Source organism: Glycine max, chromosome 20 (genome assembly GCF_000004515.6).
Source record: "Glycine max cultivar Williams 82 chromosome 20, Glycine_max_v4.0, whole genome shotgun sequence".
Classification (NCBI taxonomy): Eukaryota; Viridiplantae; Streptophyta; class Magnoliopsida; order Fabales; family Fabaceae; genus Glycine; species Glycine max.
In genome coordinates, this window is record NC_038256.2 from 46,966,215 (window position 1) to 46,987,989 (window position 21,775).

The 21,775-nt window shown below is 28.7% G+C and overlaps 2 protein-coding genes across 8 annotated transcripts; one reads left to right on the plus strand and one right to left on the minus strand.

Annotated features, from left to right (window-relative positions):
- The first annotated feature begins 2,893 nt into the window (after window positions 1-2,893).
- Window positions 2,894-5,910, plus strand: LOC100306124 (uncharacterized). Of its 5 annotated transcripts, XM_041013021.1 has the most exons (7): window positions 2,926-2,944; window positions 2,971-3,076; window positions 3,343-3,539; window positions 3,955-4,163; window positions 4,238-4,338; window positions 5,181-5,291; window positions 5,441-5,505. In XM_041013021.1, the coding sequence occupies exons 2-6, from the start codon at window positions 3,010-3,012 to the stop codon at window positions 5,270-5,272; spliced, it is 666 nt and encodes a 221-aa protein (XP_040868955.1). In that variant the 5' UTR covers window positions 2,926-2,944; window positions 2,971-3,009; the 3' UTR covers window positions 5,273-5,291; window positions 5,441-5,505.
- Window positions 5,911-8,229: 2,319 nt separating this feature from the next.
- LOC100794630 (probable protein phosphatase 2C 5) lies at window positions 8,230-11,565 on the minus strand. Of its 3 annotated transcripts, XM_014772943.3 has the most exons (8): window positions 11,393-11,565; window positions 10,523-10,776; window positions 10,044-10,215; window positions 9,748-9,965; window positions 9,563-9,670; window positions 9,326-9,451; window positions 8,997-9,229; window positions 8,230-8,837 (listed from the first exon to the last, which is right to left on the minus strand). In XM_014772943.3, exons 2-8 carry the CDS (start codon window positions 10,730-10,732, stop codon window positions 8,618-8,620), a joined length of 1,287 nt encoding a protein of 428 aa, XP_014628429.1. In that variant the 5' UTR covers window positions 10,733-10,776; window positions 11,393-11,565; the 3' UTR covers window positions 8,230-8,617. The 3 variants fall into 3 exon arrangements, with proteins under 3 accessions (XP_014628429.1, XP_014628430.1, XP_014628431.1); XM_014772944.3 differs by lacking the exon at window positions 11,393-11,565 and having other exon boundaries at window positions 10,044-10,283; window positions 10,523-10,665; XM_014772945.3 differs by lacking the exon at window positions 11,393-11,565 and having other exon boundaries at window positions 10,044-10,231; window positions 10,523-10,649.
- Window positions 11,566-21,775: the final 10,210 nt, after the last annotated feature.

Here is a 21,775-nt window from a genome sequence, read left to right on the forward strand (position 1 = left end):
GCCTTGTCTTAGTCAAATTTATGGTTTGAATATTCAAAGAATACTACTAGCATTCGTTTGTGGAATTTGGGTAAAATATATTGCTCAATTGAAAGAATTTTAATTTCGGGCAAGATTTGAAATCACAGAATTTTACTAGTCCTTTCAATTGTAATGGGAAATTATAAGTTAAAATTCCCTGCTTAAGTTGTTAGAGGACATGGCTTCAGTCTACTGCTGGTACTTCGACATAAAAAAAAGGGGGAAAAATTTAGCGACTAATTTTCTTTACCCAGGAGAAAGAAAAAGAAATGTAAGATTGCAATGATTAATTGATAAGTGATAACGGATTACCAAGTACAGAAGAAGACATGATCTTCCATGCAAAAGACAAGCCCAAGATACTAAACATTTCCAAAGGATATTTACAAAGAAATAGTGTTATACGATATCCAATCCAAGCCAAGCATTAATCAGGGATGGCGTTGTGCCCTTGTCAAGTAACTAACTCTTGGTAAGAAAAAATTACTTGTATCGTAACCTGGACTTGGAGAACTGAATGGCCTGCATCTCTCTCCCAAGAGAATCCTCTTTTTGCATGGTTCTCTGTCTTCATTTTCATCATCATCCTCAGCTCCTTGTTTAAACTGCTTTGGCGGTTTCTTTTTAACCAGACACTTTATCATCTTCAACTTGAGGCGAAGGACCAGTATTTTAGAGGGAAGCCTAACCAAGTAGCGTAAACTTGCCTTCCTCCTCACTTGTCCGAACTTGGTAACAACATTATTGCCATCACCATGCACCTCACTACCAAATCTAGCCCTCATTAAATTGTGCCATCCTCTCATGTTTTTCGGAAAGCTCAACAAAGGAAGATTCATTTTCACGCGTTGCCTATCCTTTCTGTTCTGCTTTGCTTCACCGGCACAATCAGTCTCCTCCAGTGCAAGAAGCTGAGATAATGCAGCTTTTCCGTTTCCCGATTGACCAAGAGGCTCCTTTTTTTTCTTCAGTTTGGAAGCACGCTTGCCACGCGGTGTTGCCTTGTTTCCAATGACACAAGAGAATGTTTTCCTTGTGAATTGAGTTCCACACGTAAACCTTGTACCCCCATTATCGCTGTTGTCATCAGCGCTAAACGAAGAAGTGGCTTTGTCTTTGTTGACAAGAAAGTGAAATTTTCTCTGCATTTTTGTGACCGCCTGTGGCCTGGGAATCACAATCCTTAACTTCTTATGGCCCTGAGGTGGTAGCAGTTACAGGTTAAAGTTAAACTAGGCTAGAAGAAACAATTGGAGTTGGGCACAAAGAATATGGGGTTGGTGGGTAACGAAATTCAATAATATAACGTAGGAGTGGGAACGTGCGTGCAGCGGAAACAATTTAAACATGCCTTGTCACTATATCTTTTTTTTTACAAAAAAATAATCACTACTCCCTCCATCCCCTGCTTATAAGAGATAGTTGATTAATTGATGCTTATTAAAAAAAGTTAATTATTAGCATTAAACTTGTCTATAATTATAATATTTTTTCAAACTTATTCCTAACTTTATTTTGGAATCTATTCATCTTTTTCAATTTTCACAAGAGAGGAAGAGAAAGTATTTTAGTAAAAAAAATAAATTAATACACAACATATATGAAATAAAGTCTTATAAAAAGAGACAAAAAAATTTGTTGACTAAGTCTTATAAATAAAGATGGAGAGAATATAAAGTAATATTTAGAACATCCAATAAGTGTAACTCTATTAGCAACACATGTTGAGTTTGAGAGGAAAGATCTATGTTTAATTCTCATAAAATACACTCTTGGAGGGGGGAGGAAAAGCTTTAAGTGTCATTAAGTTTTAAACCGATAATTAATTTGTTGAAACTTATGGATAGGATGAAGTCAAGATTTTTATATAAGGGGGCCAATATAAAAAATTCATGACTTAAAAAATATATTTAAAATTTTACATACACGACATTTATAAAAAAATTAATATATAACTAATATTTTCTTATGAATAAAAAGAAACATGTAATCATGTTAAGCATAAAAGTGATATTAATCAACAAGTACAACTAACACATAAAAGTCTAAATATTGGTCACAAAAGGAGAATAAAGTAGAAAATTTCATTGGAGTCAAAGCATATTATTTGAAATATTTCAAAAATAGATACTTTAGTCACACAAAAAATTCTTAGAAATTCTTGGTTAAATGAATTACATATGATAAATGCTTAGATAAGTTAACTAAGTATAAACGTATGATTAACAAAAAAAATAACATACATTTAGGATGCAATTGCAAAGTCAATAATTATGACTAGATGTTTAAACAATAAAAAAAACCATAACCATAAAAAATGTAAGATGAAAAATGTTATAAACATAATAAAAGAAACTCATAACATAAAGTAAGAAGATTTAGCAACAACATTGAGAAAACTTGTGATTTTGTGGAAGCAAAGTGTATGAGAAACTAAATAAAATTATCAAATAAAGAAAAGTAAAAAAAATTATGTATAATATTTATTAAAGAGAACTAATTGAATTTAGAAGAGGGGGAGCAAAAAATAATTTTATGTATAATATTTATTACAAAGGTTTAAAAACCTTTGGGGGGTTATAGGCCTCCCTACTCCCTCAGCCCTTTGTACGAAGATATATCGGACTCTGATCTGAGAGTTAAAAGCTCTAATTAAGATTGTTATACAAAAATAATAGTATTTGGAACTTGGAAGCATGTCATATTGTTATTAGAGAAAAATGTTTATACATAATCATTGAATTATTATTCATTATATCATAAAATAATTAAAAGAGTGATTTACGATTAAATTAGCGTATAAATTGTGAGTGGGATAGTTATTAAACACTTCTTACTTAGCATAAATGTGAAACCCAATTGTATGGCCGGGCCCATATACATTATACAGAGTGAGCCCGATTGCATAAACGAAGACCGTGCGTGCGTGTTTGGTTAAAGTTAAACCCTTCCATTGCAGTTGTTCGTCTTTGAAGGTTGTTGCCGGAAATGAATTCTATGGCGGTGAGACTTGTGAAGCATCTCCAACTCTCTGCACCGACCTCATCTTCATTCGGTGTGTTTCTTTCTTTTAGTTTCCTTGATAACCTAAATCATATTTTAAATGTGGTTCTGCAATCACAAATGCATTGCGTTTGGTTCAATCATCTAAAGTAACCCCTTCTTCACTAAATATGCATGCTCTGGTCATTTTTTCTTTTGTTCAAAGCATAATTTCGTCGAACACTTGCTAGCAAAGGCCATAGTTCATTTTCGTTGACATAATACATGCATAGCAAGATGTGTGCTGCCTAACTGTGATTTTGTTGGTGAATGAATCAGGTGGTGTGCCGAGAAGTGGAGCGTCATGGTATTCGACCTCTCTATCTGGAGGTGAATATCAGCCTTCACAAGATAATGTTGCACCTAAGAATGAAGCATTGGATGGTGAACTTGATGATTTTCTTGGCGAAAAGGCCGAGCTACAGTTGCAAGGTGTGGATCCCAAGAAGGGTTGGGGATTTCGTGGCGTGCACAAGGTATGTTGGATGTTTTTAATTGATGGATTATTATTACTAACATCTCTATGATGGTTTTTTGATATAGAAAACCTAATCTCTGAATTCAATTTTATGTTGAGATAGATTCTATTTTCGTGTACCAGTGTATCAGATTTTGCATTTTTGCTATGCTATGACCGAATAAAAGTTTTTGCAATAAAATATTTTGAGACTTTGAATAAATTGAATTGATTCTAGACAATGGTTATGCTGGAGCCTATAAAAAGAGATTCTCACTATTCATATACAGAGCTTGAGAGACTTTAAAACAGAAGAAATCTTAAACAATGAGATTTTATGTATTTTGATCTTCCTTAGCTTAAAATGACAATTGAAGAAATATTTGCTTGTTGCACCTGAAAAATAATTTGACCGTGGTAGTCTTTCTAAGCAGGCAATTATTTGTGGAAAAGTTGGCCAAGCCCCTGTACAGAAAATACTGAGGAATGGTAGAAATTTAACCATCTTTACAGTTGGGACAGGGGGCATGTTTGACCAGAGAATTCAAGGACCAAAGGATTTGCCAAAACCTGCTCAATGGCATAGGATTGCTGTGCATAATGATATACTGGGGGCCTATGCAGTACAGAAACTCTTTAAAAAGTAAGTATTTGTACAAGAGCATATTTTATTATTAGTGTAAATGTTCTACACTCATGCATGAAGCTTTAATGCAGCTCTTCAGTTTATGTTGAGGGTGACATTGAGATTAGAGTTTATAATGATAGCATCAACGGTGAAGTTAAAAGCATTCCAGAGATATGTGTTCGCCGCGACGGTATGGCAACTTATATGCATTTTTTCTCCTATAGCATTTTTTTGTAAGACAAACAAACATTAAGCTCTCCCTGAGGACATTGGACATTATATAGGTTCCTGTTATGCTACCATAATGTCTCACTAAGTTAGAACCCAATTTGGACTAGCTTCCCCATCATCAATGCCAATCTAATTGTTTAAGAACATTTACTCCCTTATCTTAAACCTTAAGCTTATTTTTAATTTTAAAAGGGTTTGCTGCAAAGCTTGAGGTATATATACTAATTGCTTAATCACAATTAATCTCATTTATTCCAAGAAATCCCCACCATTATTATATGCAGTTAATTACACTGATAATTTATTGTGGACAAAATGATCTTGCAATAGAACTTAAGTTTTGAGAGCCCAAATATGTATTCTTTGCATGAAAAGGCGGATTTCATCTTGTTTAAAAGGAGACAGCAAGCAGTGCATTTCTCATTTTTAATTTCAGTGTTAACATGAGATGTTACAACTTACATGAGTATGGACTGCATTGGAGTTAAAGGATTCTGAACTCACTAAAATTGATAAAATTTTAATTTAGCTTATATTAGTTTTTTAAGGCAAATGCTAACTGGTGCCCTTAGGGCACTGGTTAAGGAGGTAAAAGGGAAAGGTTTTTATTGGGATGCAGAAATGCAGAAAAAGGCACTCCCCTATGATTTTTAAATGTGCTTCCATATGATTTCCAATAAAACCTTTCCTCTTTTAATTCCTTAACCAATGCTCTAAAGGGGTTAGCAAGACCCTTTTTTAATTCTTAACTTTTTCAAACTTGTAGCTTCCATATTGTCACTTTCTATGTTATCTCTTCAGGGAGAGTTCACCTCATCAAGAGTGGGGAGAGCATTGATAAAAGTCATGAAACTCCCTCGGATGAATTCTCATTTTTACTTTCAGTGTTATGACATGTTACAACTTACATGAGTATGGACCACATTGGGGTTAAAGGATTCTGAACTCGCTGAAATTGATAAATTTTCAATTTAGCTCATTAGTTTTTTTTTTTTTTTTTTAATTCTTAACTTTTCAAACTTGTAGCTTCCATATTGTCACTTTCTATGTCGTCTTTACAGGGAAAATTTGCCTCATCAAGAGTGGGGAGAGCATTGATAAAACTTCCTTGGATGAATTGCGTAAGTTCTTTTAGTTATTATTGCAAATAATGACATGTTTTAATAGTGGTTTCCACACACTTGATTATGGTTTATTAAAAAGTTAATTATGTGGGTTTCAGCATTACTTTAAGATCAAAGTTTGTTTATTAACTGGTATTATGCCTGACTATAATATACATATGCTGGCAGGAGAAGGGTTGTTTTAGGGAAATCTGACCATCTAACGGAAGCATATACTTCTGTGAGAAACTTCACCTTGTTGTAGCAGCATTTGTAATGAATGCTTTGGTCCTCGATTTTATTTTTTTAATATACATTATTTAGCATTCTGAATTTCAGTTTCCCATGGTTATTTTCATGTGAGAGAGGCAGAAGAACATACTTGCTTTGGTCCTCAAACTTGGTAGTATATAGTTCTAAATTTATCATATCTTCTTAAAGTTTTGCTTATGTATGAAAGCATTTCCTTCATAATAATCATTTTCCAAAGTATTATGGGTGATTGATGGTCGGGGAAAATTAGAATTCAGGACCAATTGTTAGAGATCAACGAAACATTTTTAATATTTACTTTATTTATCACTTATTTTCTCTCACCGTTTTTATTTTTATCCACCCTATTTTTTTTTCTCTATTAAGGTATAGAGATCAACCAACAATTTTTTGGAAGGGCCAAACTAGTTAACATTAGTTATAATATATAAATTAAATGTAACATCTTTGAAAATATCAGTTTTAATGGGTAATTTTAAACATTTCATAATATCACTCAAATATGATCAATTTTCTTAATCAATTATTTTTTATGACAATAGAAAAATTTGTCTCCTTTATTAGTAAAAATCCTAAACATTTTGTTACAATTGTATATCCTTATTTTCTACTAAATCGAAAAAATTGAAGAAAAAAATCTGAATTTTTTTGTGAAAAAATAAGAAACATTAATTTTTATTTTTATACAAATCAAGAATCTGTATGAGAATCTTAAAAAAAGATATTTTTAATTATTTTTCAATGAATTTAAGGAAATGGTCATATTTTTGTCTAAATTATAGCAAAATTTTCCAGAAAACCTTTTTGACAAAAATTTGCAAGAAAATTACAAAATTAATAGAAAAATTTACAAGAAAAGTCATAAGTTTTCCGATACTAGCTAGGACAGGAACGTAAAAATCAAAGAAAAATAAGTTGAAAAATGCAAAAACAGATTTTTATTTTTTTTTATAAAGAAACAGTTTTATATAAAAACAATTAATAAAACCACAAATGAGTTGAAAAATGAAAAAACAGACAAGGATATGACCTTTCTTAAACAGATCTATATGGTTGAAACTTATATTGACCTTTTCATTCACATGTTTTCCAATATTAGCTAGTAAATTAGCCATAGGAGATGATGTTATAAAACCAAAACTTAAAAGGTGAGTATTTACATAAAAGTTTCAAATTTCAATCATAATAATAACTAAATATTGAAAATTTGTAAATTAAAATTCTCTATATTGTCTAATAACTTATAATATTACTCCATTCATTTCATTATAATTATCGTAAAAGTCTTAAAATAATTATCATTTTAATTTTTTAATGTAACATTAATTAAATTTTTTCACTTATATTTTTTATTAATGATGATCAACAAATGAAAAGGTTAATTTTATAAGATTATTATTTTCTTTGATCTATTTATTAATTTTCTTAGTCTATGTAAAAAAATCTAGTATAACAAATATCATGATTCTTTTTCTTTTAAAAAAAATTGTTTCTTTTATTTTGGTTATTTATCTTGTAAATATGGACATTTTTAATAAATCTAGTACTACAATCATTAATCGCTGTTTATTTTGATTTTTTATCTTTTAGAAAATTTATATCTTTTATCTCTTAAATATAGATCACTGTCATCATTTTGAAACAACGATTATTCTCACTTTTGAGTTTGTTTTTTTTTTTACTGATTTAAGACGTAAAATTAATTTTAAAAACTGAATCCAGCTCATCGTATGTCATATTATATTAACGAGAAAGTATGGTAGGAGACCCTGTTTGTAGTTTTCTTCAGGCATTTAATACTCTTTCCCCAAGGGTTATATACATACTGCACACTGATATTTTAATTTTGGCCATTTGCTGCTCACGTTTACGACAAAAACTATTAGCTTAAATATATATTCCATCAGAAAATTGGCTACTCACGTTTACGACAAAAACTATTAGCTTAAATATATATACCATTAGAAAATCCCTTTAGTATGTTTGAATAGAAAATTTTAACTGAGAAAAATAATTTATAGAAAATTTGAATTTCTGTAATTTAGAATTCATTGTTTGGATGTTTTTTTTTTTAAATTTAAAATTTTGGAATTTTAAAACAGAATTTTAAACAACTAAAAATCTGAAATTTCAATTTCTTTCTAAAAGGTGAGAAATTGAAATTCTCTTCTTACATTCAAGAAATACCGTATGAGATTGTGAAACATCGATGATGAGTCTAAGCGTAGAGGAACACGTATAACTAGCACACCAATCATATCTTTTCTTTTTTTTCATTCATTTTTTTTTCATCCTCATAATTTTAATTTTTTTTATCCAAACATAAAATTTTGAAAATAAAAAAATTTCAATTGAAATATTTGAAATTCTTATAATTTAAAATTTCTCAGAATTTTAAATTCCTCCATCCAAACACACTCTTAATCAAATTTACTTGAATATCCTATTTAATTAATAATTAATAATGTAGCAAGTTAAAAAAAAAAGCTCATACAATTCAGGAGATTGAGCATATCCTGTTGTCCGACAGAGTCACACACACAACATAATGTGTACTGTTGTTAAAAACAAATAAACCTATAAAGGGTAACAATGAAATTGCCAGTTAATTACAAGCCGTTAGTAATCAAACTAATAGAAGTTATCTACTAAACAACATTGCTTGTTCTGTCAGTCAGTCCAACAGCTGAGAGCACACGCCAAAAACAAACTTGCGACAACCTCCAATAGACCTAATATGGCTATCTCAACCTCATTCTTACACACCAATGACAATCACCACCCAAATGTAGAAGCAAGCATGCTCACACTGCCAGAGAAAAATTATACTAATATTTACTATGTTGCTAGAATACTATATTACTATGCTGTCTCCGAGGGCCTAGTAGACCTTTTTCCTTCCATGGCATCTTTCTTCTTCTGACAGTTTGTGCAGAGGAATGGACCTTCCCATGGCTTAGATACTGGGGGGAAAAAAGGCCCAGTGTTCATTGATAAACTGTCCACAGAGGGCTGATCTGCTTGGCAAACCGCACAGCGGAAAATCTCAGGATTCGTATTAGATGGAAAATCCTTGCCTAACCTGCATTTTAAGTCCGAAAATTTAAGAATCAAAGATAGATGTATTGGGAAAAAAGGATCATTTTTTCTCTTTCCACCATGATGGTGACAAAGCAAAGCAACAATTAAACTTCAAATGACATCATGCAAATATAAATTTAGCAGTTATGGTCCCAGTTACCTCTCTGTAAGCATTGCAGAACCCTCTTCAAATAATTCCTCCACAACACCAACCGCAGAAAGCTTATTGGTGCCTTTGTTTGTAGAGTTTTGAGATTTCTTTCCAAAGAGAAGGGAAGTTAGCACGTTACGTTTCTTTCTTGGAATTGTTGGCAACACGGGATGATCTGAAGGAATAATATCTACAACGAGGCAAGTTGTATCATCCTTCAGACCTCTTGACCTTAAAGCTTCCTGTTAAAAAATGGAAGAGAAAAACACAAAGCATTAGAGAAGATAATGGAACATCCATTCCTGAAAAGATAGTGAGATTGGCCCAATTAACATCACCTTAACCACCAGCTTTGCAGCAAGCTCTGCAGGTACACCTCGGCATGACTTGGCAGCCATATCAGAAGATAAAGCATCCCAAATACCATCAGAAGCTATAATAAGTCTTCCACCAGCATTTGAAAGCTGGGGAACCAATAAGAGAAGGTCATCAGTGCTGAAATTTAGTACTAAACATCTCCACATAAAAATGACCATCAATATATAAACTAAGACTTCAAAATGAAACTAGCTTACCTTCACTTGCTTAACATGTGGTATTGGCACAATAAATTCTCCCACGTCCGTGTCACCAATTGATCTAGAAAGGCACAATCCACCAGGCCAGCAGCGAAGAGGCCCTACCTATAAATGTATTAAGGAACCAAAACAGGCTAGTTAAAAAGTCCTGATTAGAAAGGAATATAAAGATTACACCATACCTCATTGCCTCCAAATACATTGAGTCTTCCTACTTCACCACCACTGGCAGTAACGCGATCCCTCTCTTCTACATTTTCTTCCAATCTGTGATCAACTGTCAAGAGAGAAACAACACCTCCTTGAGTATCTAATATGCAACGGGAATCCCCAACAGATGCAACAGTAACAGTCCATCTATCAATCAGAACAAATGTAGCTGTTGTTCCAGAAGTTTCCCCTGCAGGCAAAATTAAAAGATCAGGAAAAGTGCACGTGGAGAACTCCAATAGGGATACAAAGAAAACTCTGAATGTACCTTTTTTCTGAAACTCTATGTCAGTTTTTACAAAACCAACAACTAGAGCACGAGGCAGAGCTTGAAGCCACTCATCCCTACCCATATCTTGCGGTATTGCACTCAAAACATTACTTAGTATGCTTTCCTTCGCAAAAATAGCAGCAGATATACCGTTGTGCCCATCAAAGATCTGCCAATCAAGAATTCTTTATGGATATCATAACCATTGTGGGAATAAATTGATGCTCCACTTGTTCACTGAGAAAATATAGGAGAAGAAAGAAAACACACACTTCAATTCTCATTTATTTACCAAACCTGAGAAACAAACATGTCTCCAGCGTACAGAACTGATTACCGATTTGTCTTATCTAAGGCTATTTTCTCATCTCTTATTATTCTGATGTCTATCCCCAAACATTTCACCAAAAGCAAAAGGATGCTAATCATTTTAAGTAAATACAATTGTAAATGTAAACCAAGAACATAAATAATACCGCAAAGACAGAAAAGAGTGTTGATGAATCCCCAGGAACTCTCTGGCAATCTGTCTTGATTAAAAAGTAATCTTCTCCTTTCTTTGCCAAGCCAGCCTGCCCATACTTCACAAAAGGTTTTTCAATTTTTCCATTTCGTAGCTCCTGGCCAATCAGGGTTGCCAGCGGAACAGGAGGTTGCTTCATATTAGATAATTCAGTCGTACTCATCTTTGTTTAAAATTAAACATTTCTGGAACCCTGGCAAAGAAATCCTAATCGTCCAAACAAAATTGAAAACAAAAGAAAAAAAGCCATAATAAGATTCATGTTCAATAATGAATAGAAATCCAAAAAGACTCCACTACCTCTAGCAGATCTACATGTTTAGGGTGTCAATATTATTAGCAGCACAATTCATACACATAAGAGGTGGCCATAGAGACAACAAACTCAATATACCATAATATGACACTGTTTATTTTCAAAGTAAGATCCCTCTAATTTGAATTTCCCCTATTCAATACATACATAGAGCAAAAAAAACTGGAAGTCTAGAACAGATCAAAGATAATGCGCCTTTTGCAATAAAAAATGACAAAGCCTTACTTCAGAAACTAAACCAAAGTTTCTTCGCATTTAACAATATCAAATAACATCACAACAAGGTGACTCTGTAAAATGAGTACATTAGGAATTTATCAAATTCTCAACAAATTAACGATTACAATAACTGGCCGAACCCATAATTTTAAAAATAATAATTTGTACGGTTATCTAACAATTGGGTATCTGAGAAAATGCATAGCCAAGCCACCCAACTAGGATGCTGCATTTGAAAGAAATAGAGAGTGAAAAAGAAGATGAAATTGGAAAAGGGGGCGGACTCACGGGTGAAAAATGGAGATGGAAGATTCAGCATTTGGAGGAAAAGATCATAAACCCTGATGGGTGTGGGTGGCACTACAGAACAGACTCGGAGAGAGAGAGAGAGAGAAAGAAGAGATCTTGCTCTGTTATTTGATTGGTAGAGAAATGTTCTAGACAGAGGAAACGCGGAGAGAGAACCACCTCATAATGACGTTTTCATCCTCAACTTGAAACGCAATGCCGTATGCCACCAATACTGCTATAGTTTTTCTCTCTTTTTTCCACAATTATTTTTTTCATTAATAATTACCGAAAGATTTGTAACCATTATAAAACACTGCATATATAAACCTAAAAATAAATTAAACTAATTAAAACACAAAATTCAAAGAACAATATGTAAGTATTTTTTTAAAATGTTTTGTTTGAGTCTAAACTCTAAATGGATCAACTTACTAGTGGAGTAGTTCTTAAATTCTATTTTTATTGCCGTCATTATTTTAAAAAAAAAAAAACAAATGCGTCCTTACGTTGATTATAGTTATTCTGTGTCACTTGGATATTAGGGATTGGATTTTTTTAAGAAAATTATTTGAGAAAAAATTATATTTTCTTACCGGTAATTCATTCTTAGCGACTTAATACTATTCTTTTTAATGCAAATGCCACATTTTTTTTGGAGCTTAAATATAATATACTTAATATGATAGTTTTTAAATTAGTTAAATTTATTAAAAGATGTTTTTATACAGCATATAAGAATACAAATATACAATTCATTACAGTTTTTTTTTTAACGACTCATTCAACAACTACAAAACTAATTAAAAGTTTTCTTAGATTAAAATAATTAAAAAAAATGTGCAGGCTAGGTATGATTAAAATAATTAAATGGCAGGCTTAATACTTAGTCTCACATCACTCAATCCAAAGGAAGATTTAAAGAACCAAAAGTCAAAACTGTGGTGACAGCATTATCGTGTTTCTTTCCTATTTCCAAGTATTTTTTTGCTATGATTGTGTCAACAACTTTTTGGCAATAATTAGTTACCAGTAACTTTTTCTATTTTCTTCCTTCATGTTTATAATGTTCGGTAAAGATTAATATTGAAGCAGTAAAGTTTAGAATTCACATAATATTCAGTAAAAATAATAATTTTTACGATCAAATTTATGGTAGATTGGTACTTAAATTTTTATCTAAGTACATTCTTAATACAGATTTTTACATTTTAAAAAATATAAATAGCTGATCTAGTAGTGTAAATAATTAATTGAATAATGTTTTATAATTAAATTCATTGAATAACTAATTAATTTATAATTAATCTTTTGTAAATAATGTTATTGTTCACAGTGAAAGAATAACAAATATACTAATTATTTAAATTGAATGTAAGTATGTGTATTTTTTATGTGTGAAAATCGGTATAGAAATTTAAAATACGCATCTTGCTCAGATGAATTGGACTTTCTTGATATAATATGTTTAAATCTTTAAATATTTCTTTAATGAATCTTTATGTTGGAATCTTTCCAAATTACAAAGACTTAATTTCAAAGGTAATTTGTAAAACAAAAATCTCAAATGTCCCATGGTTATCATTTTATTAGAAAATCAATATCCAATAAATTTGTATACTGAATGAACTATTGATAGCTGATGTGAGTGTTGATATAAAATCAACGAGAGACATAATTTTAATTTAGTGTATTGAAAATAATAATCGTGTGTTAGGTTTCAATTCATTAGAATTTGTATTGTTTTCTAACGAACTCAATTGGTTTATCTTTTCTCAATCACTAATTCAGGATTTTGATTAAAAAAAGTATATATAAACCGAAGTGTCATGCTGACATGGCCACGTGGTGGTGGTATCCCCCGCGGCGGATAACAACTGGAAAGGCAATTAAGTGTGGCCCACATAACATATTGTTGGGCCCATTTACATTTCCTACGTTGACTTTCAATAAAATTATACTCTTACAGTATCAATTAATTAATTATTAGTATAACAAAACTATACTTACTACTCAAATCCTCTTACTAACGTGAATCAGGTATAATTCAGTTACTTAAGTAAGAATCTATACGTTATTATAAATTTTTTTAATTTATCTTTGATTTTTTCAGATAAAAATGATACATTTATTTAGGATTCGTTTGGAAGGAATGAAATTAGAAACAAAAAAATTGAGTGAAAAGAAAACACACATAATGATATCTTTTCATTTATTTGATTAAAGAAAAATTCAAAAACAAAGTTGATTTCAAAAAACAAAAAATTTAAATTTTCTTTTTTTCCACTTTTCTTTCATTTTAATTTTTTTTTCCCTCTCTACCAAACATAGGGTTAAATACTTCCTCTGTCTTGTTTTCTATTTTTCATGTAAAGAGCACAATCAATTTTTTAGGAAAGCTAATCTTATTTAATTTGGATATAAAATTATTATAGGATGTAACTTTTTTCAATTATTTAATATAAATTCGCACTCAATATTTAAATTTAAGATAAACTTAAATAATCTTATATTAGTTAATTCAATCATTCGATAATCCAATGTCTTGTTTCATGTATAAGATTTTGATATAAAAATTAAAAATATAACTAATATTTTATAAATATATTACAATTATATAATTCTTAATATTCTTATTATTGTTTTGATTAATTAGATTTTTTATTTCCTTCTCTACAATAAATGATTAATTAAAGATCTAATAGAAAAAAAATTAATGATTCAATAATATTGTAAAAATGACAATCAAAATATATTTTTTACTAAAACGTTAAACAAAATATCAGTTAAAATTTATTAAAAATTAAATGTAATTACTTATTTAATTTCTATCATTTTTAAATTTATTTTTTTAGTTCCTATAATTAATAAGTGAATTATTTTTATTTTTAAAATCTACATTTTAATTCTTAAAAGATATATATTATCAAGAAATTTTTAACTAACAAAGTAAAAAAAAATTGAATAACAAAAATAAGAATTAAAATATAAATTTTAAAGAATAAAAAATAACTCAACTTCAAAATCTCCACTATCTTTATTTTCCTACTTTTTATAATGAAATTTGTATGATTAGAAAATAAATCAACGTCAAAATCAACTTTTATAACAATAATTTTTGTTTTCGTATCCGATGACGGTAACGTTTTGGTGGCTGACTGCGTGTGTTTTTGGTTTTATGTTGGCGCGCCTTTTAATGCATGTTCAACATAATTCTTAGGTTGAATTTTGGTTCTCCTGTATTTTTTAATTAGTGATTTTAGTTTTTTAAAAAAAGAATTGTAATTTTTGGTTTATTTTTTATTTTTTCATGCATTTATTTTGTATATTTGAATTAATTAATTTTTATGACATCTTGTAAGTTATTTTGCATAACCTATAAGTAATCAAATATTCATGTATCTCATTAATCTATTATAAAAATAATTATTAATTAATTTGTAAAACAATCTTTATAAAGTTAATCCACTAAAAAACTTATTTTGAATAGCTTAAAATTAGTTTTATTCCAAAACATTTTTCATTTATAAGAAAAAAAGGCTTAAATATCCTTTTAGTTCTTGTAATTTAGTATTTTTTTTATTTTTTGTTTTTGTAATTTTTTATCATTTTTAATCCTTACAAACTATATTTATTTTATTTTTTGTTTTTATATAATACTTTAGATAAACACTTTTTTCATAATCTTAAAGATTAAAAATAAAATAAATATAATTTGCATGAACTAAAAATAAAAAATAATAATTTTGCATGAAATAGTTTGAGAACAAAAAAACTAATTTTCCACTAATTAAAAACTAATTTCCCACTAATTAAAAAAATTAGTTAAGATCATTTAATTTTGTTAACCCACTTAAAAAGTTTTATTCTCAAACTATTTTTAATTGGAACTTGATATAAAAAAATAAAAATGAATAGTTGAAAATAAAATCTCAATCAAATGAATAATATTTTAGACATGGTCTTATTAAATATAATAAAATTATTTAAGATTTGCTTATTTGAGACAAAAATATATAGCAGATTTTTTTGTTGTTTTTATTTGATACCATGATGTATAAATTTGGGGAAATACTAATAATATATTTTCTGACCCATTCTTTTTAATACATTTTATTATTGATCAAAATTTATTAAAAATTATAAATTTTTATAGGTTTTACTTTTTATTTAATGATTATCTATTAATAAGTTTATAATTTTTCATAAAATATGTATTAGAGAGAAATATATTGTTAATGTTCCTCTTAATTTTTTTAAGGAAAGTGTTTCTCTTAAAATTAATGATTACGGTTGTCTGTTTATTTTATTTTATTCTATTCACAGTTGTTCACATATTTCCATTAAGTTAGAAATATAATGTTGCAGGGAACAACGAAATAAATAGAAGGGAAACACAAAAAAAAAACAAAATTATCAACCTCTGTCTTTCTTTTCTTTTCTTTTTTTCCCTTTATTCTCCTTTCCATTTTCAGCCCCTTCAATTTCCAGTTCTAGTGCAACAAGGGGCACCGGAAACTAGAGGTGGGGGATTATTCTTCTCTTTTTCATACAAAAATCAGGTTTGTACAAAAAGATGGTTTGGAATGGCATCTCATGCTCGTCACTAGAGAAACACAGACAACTATTTAATGCCCTCTAATGACAAACCCAAAAAAAAAAAAAAAAAAAACCTCACTCTGTGCAACTACATTATCATACACAAACCCAAAACAAAAAAGCCAAGGTGATGGAGCAAGAAAACAGAAACCTTATAACTTGAGCACCATTTGGCATTTCCATTGCTTCTCTTTGCATCTGGATGCTTTCTTAGTTGACTAACTACGGTAATTTGTCTCCTTGTTGATGTAGGGGACACTGAAGGGATCATACTCCTTATTCGTAGGAAATGGAAAAAAAGTTAGTTAACGATAACATGATCCTTGACAAGAACAGAAGCAACATGAAGTGCAACACCTAACCTAAATATGAATACCTGGTTTCTAGGTTTTTTGCTTGTCTAAGAGTTGTTTTTCTTGTTTTAGACACTAATCCGTTGGGAAAAGAGGTTGCTTTAGGTACAGGTGCATGTGAATGATGTGATTGCCAACTCTTGTCTGATTCTGAACTTTCACTAGTTGCTAGCTCGATCAAGGTCGTCAGGGTCATTAGATTTTATGGTGGCCACCTCCATGCATATTTTTGAAGGGTCTGAAAGAAACGTGGGACTTAGCATTGGAGAAGATGAGCGTTTGCTTTCTGTTTCACCCTCTCCTACGAGGCTATCATCAGTAGTTAAAGCGGCCATTCCTTTTCATTTACCCCTGCATGATGTGGCCACGGGGTGACTTCCTATAAATTTCCATGGGATCAAAGCTTCGCCTTTTCATGAACTTGGGTGTAGCCTTTTTCTTGTCCTACAAAACCATTTTTCACATGCATGTAAACATCATGTTTTAGAAAACATATGTGTGATGGATTTTGGACATAAAATGTGTAATCTCCTCATTCATTCACATATTAGACTTTGAGTTTAATCTCAGTGCATCAGTTTTACATAGAAAGTTTTACAATATTAATCAATCAGAAATCATAATAAGTATAGTTTTTAAGGTAATTATTATAAAAACTCTTTAAGCATTCAGTGCATGAATGATTTACTTTTATACAGTATACTTTTAGATGCCTCGTACTACTAGAAGTAATCGCCTTCAAATTTAGGATCATTATGTTCAAAGATGAGATTACTAGACTAAACATGTATGTAGATTAGCCTATTTTGTGTTCAAGATATCTTATAATGATCACGGACAAAACATGGTTGATAATATGTTACCTCCATGCTACTAGGATCATCTCTTGATGCCTGTTTGCACTTATCTAACACTATTATTTTTGAACCATTTTCCGTTATTTATTTGTGTTCATGTGCATGCTTCTACTTCTTTTCTTCCCCTCTTCATTTCCATTCTTTTTGCTAGTTGTTGATTATGAGATTCCCCACGCCTTAAGTGTATATATCAGCCAAGTTTAATTTTTATGTAGCGTGAGTATTAATTTTTTTACATTATTAATATAAATAATAATAATAAATATGTTTTTTAAGTTAATTATTATAAAAATTAATAAATTTAAAACCAAGAAGAAAAAGATTTAAAACCAATAAGAAATTAATAAATTTATTATACATGTTTACTGATATCTAGATGTTCATATAATTTTTTTCACCGTTAGTGTATTAACCTTCCATCTCCTTTTCTAACAGAGTCCCATGCACCTAAAAGTGTGAAAATATGAAAACATCATTGACTTGTGAATTAAACATAGTGGTATACTTCAATTCAAATTAAGAGTTGATGCATTTTTATTTACATATTTTTATTGCCTTAGAAAAACAAAGTTAAAAAACTTATATTGTTTTTTAAAATATTTTTATATCTAAAAACATGTTATTTGTAAAATTGATCCTTATTTTTTTATTCATTTTTAGTTCTATAAATTATAAAATAATAAACTTTTTATAGTGGATATACGGAAAGATACTTAATTCACATTATTTTTGTTAATATAAGGAAATAAATACAAAATTTATATTTTTTTCAAAATCACAATCACATTACCACACGAGGATGTTAACTTATTCTATTGCTTGTCCATAATATATATGTGTGTCTCATAATAAAAAAAATATGTGTGTATTATCTTAAACGATAGATCGATGAAGTGTATTTATTTTACACACCGATTTAGGATATTTTTTAACTAAGAAAATTTTTGTAAAAAAATAAGATGTCCAAGATATTTGTGTTAAAGATATTCTTATTCACTCTAACTTTTATAGAGATTCTCTCGTCTAACTTATTCAAATGCTTTAAGTTAAGTATATTTTTTTGGATAAGTAAAATTTTAGAATTAAGTTCGGAAACTTTCATGGGCTTTAACCTGACCAATCCATGGCCCGTTTTGGAACAGCCCGCTGTCTCATTCTCCTCCCATGGATTATCAATATTTTATTTCCACGTAAAGAACGAAAAATGTCACGACTTTTTTTTTTTAAGTTTTCACGAATAAAACATGTGAAATGATATATTGCTTCACTTTATCTCAAAATTAATAAACTTTATTAATTTTTCATGATGCACAACTTTTAGATTTTTGTGCTTCAGAAGAGTAATAAAATAAGCTAATATGGTTTTAGCTATCAAAGTTACAATGTTATGATATAGTTTTTAACACCAGATTGTGATTTTGATAACTAAAATCATACTCGCAGATACTTTGATAGTAAAAAAAAAAAAAGATTGATTTGTTCTTTTGTTTTATGGAATTGATTTTGTTCTCTTTTATGGTGTACTACTGGACACTTGGGTAATATATAGGATAATAGGAAAGTATTTGTTTATAAAATTAAGTTTTATAATAAATAAATAATATTTTGAATATATGTTATGATCCAAATCCCCTTTCTATAAATATGTAATAAGATTATTTTTAATTATTGATAATTTATTTAAAAAAATATTACAATTAAATTAAGAAATAAACATGAAAGTGATAGATGGAAAGAAATATATAAGATATTAAAAAAAATCCTAAACTATTTTCGTTGAAAAAAAAACTCATAAAACTTTTAAAGAACAATTCCTAAAAATCATCTCATTCAATATAGTTATTTTAATTTATAGAGAGGGGATTTGGATAAGAAAGTTTAGTAAGTAATCTAGTTTAAGTTAAAATTTATTTTTTCATTCAAATATGTTGTGCTATTTTATCAATGCATGTAATGAGAAACAAACCCAGCCATTTGAATCACCAACCAAGATCTAAGTGTGCGTAAGCTTATCTTACAAGCTTTTTATTTTAATAAACCTAAATAATGTGAAACTGACTTCTTAAATAACTTGTTATTTTGCCGTAAAAAAACCTGTTTTTAAATAGTTCCAACATCATTATTATTAATGACATGAAATATTTATTAATTTTTAGAGAAAACAAGATCGATCACTTAGTAGTATTTTTTCTTTTCAAGCATATATATAAGAGCTGAATAGAAATCTTATTGAATCTAGTGCGAAATTCAGGCCAACAGTCTTCAAACATGTGTTATTACTGCTAATTCTAATTTTTTAACATTGCTGTTGTTATTAGACTGATATTGGAATCAACATGAATCAATAAAAGGAAAGTTCTATACTGGGATCTATTACTATTTCTCATAAACAGTAAAGGCACTGTTTCATGTACTCCATTCTTAAGGTACAATTACTTAGAAGTTAGAAATAGTATACCGGAGCACCAATTTCCTCCCCCGTCGGCCTTCCATTTCTGTTGGTGTATCGGTACACAAACAAAGTTTCCAATTAGCATCGTTTTAATTTTAAATGAAAACAAGCAAATTCACATTTTTACCAACTGGGTCCAATTTTGTTACTGCTTTTTTCTTTTTCAAATAGGAGTAATTTTTAAATTATTCTTAAAAAGAAGTAAGTCACCAGAAATATCATAACTTTTAAGGTAAAAGTCGTAATATCTATTATAATTATAAATTTTTTTTATGACTTCAAAATAATAAGTTTTTTTTTCTTTTACAACTTTAAAGTAAGATTTTTTATATGAATTTCGATTTCAAAGTCGTAATTTCTTTCTTTTTCACGCTATTTTTTGTATTTTATTTTGTTTTATTTTTAATTTTTTAAAATTATAAATAATTTTATTTATTTATTTATTCAATAAATGTTTTTAATTTTATTTGTTATTAATTTTATTTAATATGTTATATATTTTTATAATTTTATTGAATGTTATATTTTTTTAATGTTTTTATTTAAGATATATTATATTTTTTAATATTATTTTATTTAATATATTTTATATATTTAAAATTTAGATAATTTTTTAATAATGTTATTAATTTTTTTAAAATGAAATATAAAAGTAACTTGATGACATTTAATATATTTTTTTGAATATTTATTTTATTTTAAATACTTAAATTTTAAAAACTAAAATTTGAAACCAAATATTAAAAAAGTTTGTCACTAATATTAAGTTATAACTTATGATGCTAAATTATTTATTTTATATAAAGAAAAGTAGTTGTTAAATTAAAAACAATATAATACATTAACATAAAACGATAAATTAAAAGAAAAAAATAAAAAATAAAAACTATATTATTTATTTACTTATTATTTATTTATATTTATTTATATGAAGAGTTATTATGATTGTAACTTTCAACATCAATGATTATTAAATTATCAATATATAAAATATATTAAATAAAATGATACTAAAAATATAATATATATTAAATAAAATAACATAAAAAATATAACATATTAAATAAAAACAAAAAAAAATAAAACATATTAAATAAAAAATATCTTATGACATAAAAGTTATTGTGTTGTAAATAAAGGCGTATTCCTATAAGGGAATGGTGCCAAAACGCGAGTCGCTGGGGCTCTTTGTTTACGCAAATCGGTGGGCGGTGTCATAATGTTAACGACCTTCATCTTTCAACACACCAAACGCTGCCGTTTTACGATAATACGCACTAACTCGCTATTTCCCTACGATCTGATGCTCTCCCAAGCAGGGCAATATTGTCAACTTCTAAAATTGTGCTTTAATGCCAAATCATTTACGTGTAACCTTTTATATACACTCCAACACTAAATGATATTTAAATATGAATATAGATATTATGCTTTTGATGGAAAATATATATATAAAGAGTTTAACAATGATAATAATAAAATATTAAATAATCATGCAATAACAAATTATAATTAACACGACTTAACATAATTCATAATTATGTAAAAATTAATAAATTTATAATTGAATAAAAATATAAAATTATTTTATATTATAATATAATTTGCCATAACTTTTCTCTTTATAATTTATTATTATTACTTTCGGTATGTGATAGTATCACTAATAAAATTTATATCTAAGATCTCTGGTATAAATTAACAGAATCCTAGTTTGTTAAGAAGAAAAAAAGAGAGCAGAATCCTAATGATTTATTATTAGTAATAAAAGATTTTATATCTTTAATTAATCAAAAATTATCTTTGAATATAATTTTAAAGATAATTATTATAAAAAAATAAAAAAAAATCTATATACAATTTATGATTAGATGATAAATGGTTCATTTTAATTAATTTTTTTAATCTTTTTTATTTTGAGAAATAACTAACACTACCCGGTTACATAATCTGATTAATAATTTTCAATTTTAGCGTATGAAAAGGGAGGGAAAAAAGTATTAATGATGACGTAAAACGAGTTAGAATGGTATTTTGGTAATTTGAAACGAAACCTCCAGCAGGTCGCAGAGATGCGGAGGCCATTTGGACGTTCTTACAAATGAAAAATACTACTGTATCT

What these genes read in the sequence shown, in the direction of transcription:
- LOC100306124 (XM_041013020.1), top strand. Translation starts at nt 3,010, where the DNA reads ATGAATTCTATGGCGGTGAGACTTGTGAAGCATCTCCAACTCTCTGCA. An exon ending in GATTTCGTGGCGTGCACAAG is followed by an intron (nt 3,540 to 3,954) that starts GTATGTTGGATG and finishes CTTTCTAAGCAG; the next exon opens with GCAATTATTTGTGGAAAAGT. An exon ending in GATATGTGTTCGCCGCGACG is followed by an intron (nt 4,339 to 5,180) that starts GTATGGCAACTT and finishes TTATCTCTTCAG; the next exon opens with GGAGAGTTCACCTCATCAAG.
- LOC100794630 (XM_014772943.3), bottom strand. Translation starts at nt 10,732, where the DNA reads ATGAGTACGACTGAATTATCTAATATGAAGCAACCTCCTGTTCCGCTG. An exon ending in CATAGAGTTTCAGAAAAAAG is followed by an intron (nt 9,966 to 10,043) that starts GTACATTCAGAG and finishes TTTTGCCTGCAG; the next exon opens with GGGAAACTTCTGGAACAACA. An exon ending in CTGCAAAGCTGGTGGTTAAG is followed by an intron (nt 9,230 to 9,325) that starts GTGATGTTAATT and finishes ATTTTTTAACAG; the next exon opens with GAAGCTTTAAGGTCAAGAGG.